The sequence below is a fragment of the Sinocyclocheilus anshuiensis genome, unplaced genomic scaffold, assembly GCF_001515605.1.
Source record: "Sinocyclocheilus anshuiensis isolate Anshui unplaced genomic scaffold, SAMN03320099.WGS_v1.1 scaffold2048, whole genome shotgun sequence".
Taxonomy (NCBI): Eukaryota; Metazoa; Chordata; class Actinopteri; order Cypriniformes; family Cyprinidae; genus Sinocyclocheilus; species Sinocyclocheilus anshuiensis.
In genome coordinates, this window is record NW_015555896.1 from 65562 (window position 1) to 74436 (window position 8875).

An 8875-nucleotide genomic window follows, 5' to 3' on the forward strand; every position below is an offset into this window, starting at 1 on the left:
ATACGGCTGGATTAAACTTCAAAAGGCAATGATGTCATTGAATAAATATGAGCGCTGCACGTTTCAAGTCAAAACAAAGATGTCTTTATTTGAATGTATCTGAAGGGAACCGGCTGTCCTCAGAAACGTGTGGTTGGTATTTTAATTTAATTTGACCTATAATTCCCGATAAAGCAGCGTTTATGAGCGCGGAGCTGCTGTGTGTGCAGCCGTTAACCACGTAAACCGCAATATTTCAGCGCTCCTAAAGCGCCACCACGTGGCAGAGAATGAATTTGCATTTCCAACAAGCCTTTCTTGCTGTTTATGGTCAGATTAATGCAAATATCAACTCATGTTTTTATGCAGCAAACACATAGAGTTGTAAATGAGAAAGAAGTTAATGTGCCTTCTAAAAATATAAACAATTAAGACAGTAATATTTATACGTTTTAAATTAACAATTTATATGCTTATTTATCCCTTTTCATAAAAATGGTCTCAAGGCTGAAATGCTGTTGTATAAGATTTTTGTTTTTGTGAAAACCTGTATCTGAACTGTAAATCATGTAATTTTATGGCTCAATACTCTATGTTACCACAGACATTGTCCAGCCCCACTCATACTGTTCATTTTACTTGTGCAGCTCTTAAAATGGGTCATAAATTGCCTTAAATTTATTTTTAAGAATTCTGCAGATACCCTGTTAAATAGTGAAATAAAATCCCTTCCTTCATATTTGTTGATATTTGCGTATTAAAAAATATTTTTGATTGACATTTAAACTGATTTTCTATATTTTTTTTTTATTTGGGCTAGTTAAATTAATTTTCGGGCTACCAAAATCTGAAGAGTACCTGCCCGAAGGGCTACCAGGGATTTTGAAAGTTTGCGAGCCCTGCCTCTCCTGCTGGTGGCACCCTAGGTGACCGCCTAGCTTGCCTTTGCCTAGAAACAGTACTGATAATCATCACTTGTTACAGAAACATACCCCAAAGCGGAACAGATGTAGCGTTTTGAGCAACATAATGCGCTTCGCACCACGTAGTTCTAGGAACTCAGTCCTAGGAACAAGCCAGCAGGGTCGTTCCTAGAGAACCAATTTCTTCCTCGGGCCATTTTCCTGGTTTCATTCGCACCGGTGTTCTGTCGATTTGTGCTACCCTGTCAGATTTTGCTACCTCCCATTAAAACAGTGGGTAGTACAATTCAACAACGAAAAATGCTACCTGTAAAATGATGGTTTATTAACGTCTACACCTACCCCAACCCTAAACCTACCCTTACAGTAAAGCAAATACAGTAATTATGTGTTATATTCGCGGTTGTGGCTAGAAGGGATACAGCTACAGGAAACCAACAATAAATAATTTTTTCTACCTATTAGATTGTGTTTTATTAAAGTCTACATCTACCCCAACCTACCCTTACAGTAATGCAGATACATTAAATATTGTTATTCAGCGTGAGAAAAAGGACGCGATATTGATGTGCACATGCGCAGTAAACCCTGGTAGGACAATCTGACGGGTAGGATAAAATGTCAGGACACCGGCAGCAAGAACTCTGAAGCAGCCGACAGTGACGTCTTTATTCGTGGCATTTACAAATATCAACTGGTGAATGGAGGACGCCATGTTCGGAGCTGATTTTGTTGTGTGTGTGTTGTGTCATGTCGTCCCGCGTCGTGGGTTACGTGATAAAGGAGATGGAATGTAAATGCACAATTTACATGATTGAAAGAGTGTGAAAACTAGACTAAATCTCCTATGACAACTTGCAGTGTTATCATCGAGGCTGGGAAAAGAACAACGCTGCCGACAACAGGTAAATGTTGTTATCAATTTTTTCCATGTTCATGAAGTACATTTTTTACATGGCTTTTTAAAAATGCCGGGTAGCCGATGTCTCGTATGCATTTGGCCAATCAGCATACACTGCTTCATTGATAGTTCCGATCGAACTGTTTTAAGGGCCTTTCGCACCGCGGGAACCTTTTCATAGTACCAGAACTAATTGTGGAACTATCCACTTTTTGCCGTTTTCGCACAGCCGGAACTGGGTGCGATTTTAGTACCGGACTGCCTTTTTCGAGAACCAAATTAGCTCCTACTCCGGAGCAGGGTCTAACCAGCACAACTGGTACTAATCGTGACGTAAGTAGACATTGATTGGCCAAACGGACGGATGCTGAAGTGCAGGCACTTGTAGCAAATGTAGCACTGCCAGTTGTCGTTGGAGATTCTTAGTCCTCCTTTCCGTTCTTTCAATCGCTTTACGTATACGTCGACATTCCATGTCCATTATTGTGAAACCCGTGAGACACAACAAAAACACAGCGTCCTCCATCCTCCTGTTGTTAACGTTGTTCTTCTTTGTTTCCGTTGTTGAACGCCGCACACAAATGACGTCGCTGTCGACCGGCTTACGTCACTTCCTAGTACACTGTCGGTGCGAATGCAACCCTTTAAATCAGTGATTCTCAACCCTGGTCCTGGGCGCCCCCCAACACTGCACATTTTGTGTGTCTCCCTAATCACAGGACCAGGGTTGAGAAACACTGCTTTAAATGGTACTGGGAAATAATTCGCGCAAAATCATCCCAGTACTTTAGTACTGTACATTTAGCTCTAGAACTAAAGCGGTGCGAAAGGCCCTTTAGACCCTACTCTGAAGTAGGAGCTAAATTAGTTCCCCCAAATTGAGTTCCTAGAACTAAATACGTTCCTAGTTCCTGTGGTGTGAACACACCAAAAAGCGGGAACTTCCGCCAATAGTTCTAGGAACTATTAAAAAAATTTTCCTCCGGTACAAAAGCGCATACAGAGCGCCAGTCTGCTGCTATAGTGGACAAGCACCGTAAGGCTGATAGGAGAATGACATTTATCATGAAAGCCTCAAAATGATCAATGCTGCACCTCCACTCAAAGTTCCCGCTCACGATTCGTCGTTGTCTCCACCCGTTTCTGCCAGGGTATCCTCTCTCATGCTCCCACGCACCATTTCCTGCCATGTGGCTGGCATGCACGTGTGCTGCCTCTTTATCTCTTCCCCTCTTCCTCTCACGCTCCATTAATCTCTCTGTGTAGCCAAGCGTGGGCAGAGCGAGCTATATCCTGACACTAAAAATAATCACTTCAGGGTGAATGTTGAGTGAAGGGGGTTTTGGGGTGGGGGGGCTAAAAGCTTGGCATGAAGGGATGATATTAAAACAAGCTTCAAAGAGAGCTAGGATTTGCCATGCAGGTGGTTAAAGTAATCCATCAGCGATGAACTGCGGTCTGTAACTAATTATATACATGTTGGAATTTGACGGAATAAGGCAGATTTTCTCTGAGGAGAGAGCCATAAATGAAAAATAAATTCTGAATGACATTATGTCAAATACCAATTGTTCTCAAGAAGTGCTATTGAGGTATCATTTATATATTTGTAGTGTTTATTAATAGTCAGTTTTTATTATTTTTTTTTATTTTAAATGCAATTTTAATTTGAGTTTTAGTCAGTTTTATATATTATAATAAAATTACTAAATCTCAAGATTAAATAAAAATAACGTATATATATATATATGTGTATGTATGTATGTATATACAGTATATATATATATGTGTGTGTGTGTGTGTGTGTGTGTATTTTTTTTTTGTTCTAGTTATTTATTACTGTAAATAAAAAAAAATTTTCTAATTATAATTGACAAGGCAACTTTTTAAATTTTCATTTGTGTTCCACGGAGTTTTGAAAGATGCATTTTATTTCTTATTTTATTTTCTACATATTTAGTTTTAGTAATTTCGTTACTTTTAATACTTATTTTGTTTTAGCATATTTGTTCATTTAAGGTTTTCATCTAATTTTTATCACAGCTTTATATAAATTGACAAAAGGGATTTTTAATGGTTTTAGTTAACAATAAAAATGCTCCTGTAATGCAATAAAATGTCTTGTTTTAATGAATAATATCAAATAAATACAACTCAACAGAGCGTCCTTGAGGAACTACAGTGTTTGGCCTATTTAGACCACTAGATTTAATGTTATTGGTCTTATGAATGTCTATGAATGAATGAATAAGGTCTGTAATTCTGCAGTTGCATATGATTTTCTTTTTATACCTGTGTAAATCTACAACATTTGCAATTGACTATCAGTGCTAAATTATACGTGGCAACTGTTGTTAGCATTAACTACAATACAGTCATATATCTGGGAGGTTAAACAGGCAGTTCTAATCAATAATTGAAATAAAAATGAGTCGAGGCCCCGGTTCCTTACAGGCAGAGTTCATCCAGAAATTAAATCATATCTTTCGAAACCTGTATTAAAAAGTATAAACCTGTATAAATCCACTGTGGAACACACAAAAAGAGATGTTTAGTAGAATGTCAAGGCTGCGCTTTTCCATAAAATGAGCAAAAAAAATTTTTTGTGCATGTGTCATGATTTCAAGGTTTTAACTAATAGCTTAGAATGCTTTCCTTTGAAACAAATCAGACATTTTAAACAGAGTTTCGAAAAGACGCATTAAAATTTGCACAAAAAGATGATTATGTAACAGGACTCCAAGACTTTCAACATCATCAAAACACATCCACTGGGAATACAGCCATACTGTACATCTGCTCAGGTTACTGCCAAGAATGATGCCAGTCTATGTGACACCCACCCACACACCCACTGTCACTTTCGGACGCTGGTTGCGAATCCGCTGCCTGTTTAATTACAGAGTGGTGGCAGACGTGCCATGGATCAGAATGTCTGTGTGGGATGTGTTCAAAGAAACATGGCTTACAGTAACGTTTAGAATTCTGAGGCTCCTACAACAGATCTTCTACAACAGACCAATCTGATTTGCATGTCATCATGCGTTAAATGGCAATCAAGAAACCGAGCAAGGCAAGCAAAACACAGGCAAGCGGCCCATTGCAAACTGCAGACCAAAAAGGCTAACAGTAAGTGCATATGAAATACATTCAGCCAAAAATTTACACCACGTATTTCCAAATTTACAGACGCAGGGAGACACTATTCATACTCTCAGTCCCTAATAAATCTAAGGTTGCACGCAACATGAACTAACAATAAACTATAATTTTACAGCATTTATTAATCTCAGTTAATGTTAATTTCTACATATCCACATGTAATATGAATGAAAATGAAACATGATAATATACGTTACAAATGTTAACATTAAAATAACTGCAACCAAAGCTAAAATTAATAAATGAAGGTGTCATTGTGCCTAATTTTTAATACTAAAATATTAAAATTGTGTTACTTTAGATATAAAAATAACAGCTAAATTAAAATAAATAATAATAATCATAATAAAATACAAATAAAATACAAAATTGTTACTTTTGACATTAAAATAACGGCAAAATACAAATGAAGGTTCAGCTAAATGTGTCATTCTGCCTAATTTTTTATATTAAACTTTTTAAACATTTTTAACACTAAAACAACCGCAACCGAAGCTTAATTGAAATTAAAGTTCAGCTAAATGTCCCATTGTGCCTCAATTTTAATAGTAAAATATCACAAATTTGTGTTACATTTTTAACATTAAAATTCTTAATATTAAAACATTTCTGTTAAAAAAAAACTTTTAATGAAAAAAAAGCTTAAGATAAGAAACGAAAGTTCAGCTAAATGTCTCATTGTGTATATTTTAAAAATATAATAAAATATTTAGAAATGAGAATGTATATAAACCTGTCCATCAGTAATGATTTTTAATGGCTTTGCTATGCAAGCATAATATAGCATTACAAAATGTTTTTGTTATATTAAAACTTAATTTAATACAGTATGTTACAGATGTCCGTCCCTCGATCCACAAAAGGGCTAAAAAAAAAAGTCAGAAGACCCCTGATTTATTCATCTATTCATCTGTCAATTTAGACCACATAATGATTAAAAAATATTATGGATTTTATTTGACATATTTGTATCCGATAGTTCACTCAGTACATGTGGATGGTCATTACGGCAAAGAAAATGACACCTGTAACATTGTCTATCCATCGTGAAGGTTTTCAACTCCAAAGCCATTTTACCACTGTACAGTAAACACAGTTGAAAATACATATATCATACATCAAAGCAGATCCCAACTGAGCAGGGGAGCAAGCTAAAGCTCCATTTGGAATATCAAGGGAACACACCCCTGAATCCTGGCTGCATTTAAAACACGGGCAGATTCACCACACTGATGCAAGTCATTTCTAGAGCATCTCTATGAACAAACTGCACATTTTACAAAATAACTAGAGAAGCAAACCAACAAAAGAGTAAGTTATTAAGCTAAAGAAAAAAAAGAACCATTGCACAGAGGGGACACTCCTTTTGCCTTGCATTTCATACTGTAACCATACAGTTCCGCTTCAGTTGCATGAATATAAAAAAACAATAATAATATTAAACTCCAATGGGGACGAATATATAATCAATTATTGATCATTGATCAGATTGAAAAGCATACACGCGCTTGTAAACCATGCATTTGAATCAAAAGCAGTATCAGGTGACTGGTTAAAAACAATGCATTTGTAATACAATGACATATTTAACCCTTATTTTCATTAAATATATACAATTCTTATATATAATGCATAACCAACAGCTGGTATGCATCCATGCATGAAATAATACACTTACCTCCAACACACAGCAGTGACATCTCTTTATCAATTATTACCCTCGCCCTTTTGCCTTATTTTAGATAATAAAACTGTTATTAAAACGATTTACGGATTTTTTTTGACGTTGAGAAACCTCCCCTTCCCGTTATCAATCTCTACCCTAAAATATACAAAAACAACAGCAGCTGCTGTTCCGAATAGTCCAGATTACTTGACTCGAGGGTGTTTTTAGCCACCCTCTCGACGTGAACCGCTGTTAGTCGGGCTGTGTGTGATTATTAGCGCTGTTTTTTCAGCCGCTCGTAACGCGACGCACAGCCATCTTGTTCAGCACCGCCGCCGCGAGGAGAGCTACTACCGTGACGCCACGGCCCAAGGCGGCGCACGCGGACGCCTCTCCACTCCTTTCTAGCTATTTAGCCCAGCAGAACCTAACCAAAGCGTGGCGCAATTATTAAGAACTGTGAATTCATAACGGCCGGAAATTAAAAATATAGTGTTAATTGGAAATGAGGTAGAAATTAAAATTTGGGGACTGAACGACTCCAATGTCCCTTTTTAAGCCGTCGAAAAACCTACTTAAAGGGATAGTTCACCCTAAAATGGTAATTCCCAAATTGTCATAATTCACTCACTGACATGATGTTCCTAACTCGTATGATTTACTTTCTTCTGTGAAACACAAATGAAGAGTGAATGATGGCCTCAGACTCCATTAACTTGTCAAAAAAAAAAAAAAAAATGCTATGAAAGTGAATGGTGACTGAGGGTGGTTTGTTCCTACCATTATGTAACATCTCCTTTTATGTCAATTCCTAATTTAATGAGAATATTGAATAAAATAACGCTACAGAGAAATGTGTACTGCAATTGTCTTTCAAAAACAATGGTTGATATTATAAAATTGGATATAAAATATTAAGAGTTAATTCATTTTTAAAATGCATTGTATGACTTATTAATCATTTTATATGACTCACATTCGTTTTGGATGCATTCTGTAAAAGAAGATGGATAAAGTCATATTCAATTCTTAGGTCTGGAGGAAAATTTTGTTAATTTGATATATATAAAAAAATTTAATTCCAAAGGATATGATGCATTTCTTTTGATCAAGTGAACACTCCTTTTCTTTAGATTATAGGACTTTTCTTTATGCTGTGGCCAATGTCACCCTCTACTGGATAAACATACAACTCAAGGCTGAATAATGTAATGGAATCTTTTTTTTATTATTATTTTTTTAAGTTAAATAATTCTTGCCAGACTTTATTATCTTTTAATAAAGTTTTTTTTCATATTAAAATAATTGATACAATCCAAAAAAAAAAACAAATCCATTCAAGTACATCACCAAAGCAGTGTAAACTCTTGACACCTGAAATATTTTAATGCTAGAATTCATCACCCTTTGCAATGGCAACTGACTTATGGTTCGTTCAAAAGGGAATGCAACCAAAAACAAACATTATTTAGGAATTTTAATTCAGAAAACATAATGATTAGGAATGTTACTCAATGTTTAGAGTAAAATTCATGGTGCAATTCTCAGGTTCATGCAATCCACAGCACTGTGCAGCAAGGGCTTAGGTCACCCGATGTAAAACACTGCACTTTACATTTCATTACAACTTAGTAAAGACAATATTACTTTGTAAAAATCGTAGCATGCCTTTAAACCATGCTTTCCTTGATTCTAAATGGACTTAGTCTTTAAATGAGCTGCTGTAATTGTCAAAACAGCAATAATATGATGGATTACATTACATGAGTTTAGAATCCGCCGGCACCAGTGTTACAAATTAGCTTATTGGCGAGTAAAAATATCCAATTAAACTGTATGGCCCATTACACTCTGGAAGGCAGAGAAATCATAGGTAGAGCATGGTGATCCCAGGTCTTCCCAATTCTTGGGACATCTAGATCCACCACAGCTGTAGACATGTTTTCAAATCTTCTCACTGGAGGAAAATAAAGAAGAACCAAATAACAATGTAATAATTCAATTCAATACACTTTATTGTCCCCAATGGGGAAATTTGTCTTGGACCCTGGAGCCCGCATACACATACACTGATCAACTAATATATCTCCAGCAGCACATGTATGATCTTATGCAGTGGTGGACAGTAACAAAGTACATTTACATTGTAACTGTACTTGATTATTTTTAATTAGAGAAATTTTTACTTCTAATTCCAAAGCAAAATATTGTGTTTTTTATTTCATGGTAAAAAAAAAAAAAATA

General features: G+C 36.0%; 2 protein-coding genes across 8 annotated transcripts in view; both read right to left on the bottom strand.

Annotated features, from left to right (window-relative positions):
* The window catches only part of LOC107675908 (protein unc-13 homolog A-like), a 51120-nt gene extending 44143 nt beyond the window's left edge, over positions 1 to 6977 (bottom strand). For all 6 annotated transcript variants that reach the window (XM_016470410.1, XM_016470409.1, XM_016470408.1 and 3 more), the window contains exon 1: positions 6644 to 6977. In XM_016470410.1, coding sequence (XP_016325896.1) covers positions 6644 to 6665 — 22 coding nt within the window. In that variant the 5' untranslated portion in view covers positions 6666 to 6977. The remainder of the gene's footprint in view (positions 1 to 6643) is intronic.
* A 1118-nt stretch (positions 6978 to 8095) lies between these two features.
* LOC107675902 (SWI/SNF-related matrix-associated actin-dependent regulator of chromatin subfamily E member 1-related-like) overlaps positions 8096 to 8875 on the bottom strand; it is a 5483-nt gene continuing 4703 nt past the window's right edge. For both annotated transcript variants that reach the window (XM_016470396.1, XM_016470397.1), the window contains exon 9: positions 8096 to 8588. In XM_016470396.1, the coding sequence (XP_016325882.1) occupies positions 8576 to 8588 (13 nt within the window). In that variant the 3' untranslated portion in view covers positions 8096 to 8575. The remainder of the gene's footprint in view (positions 8589 to 8875) is intronic.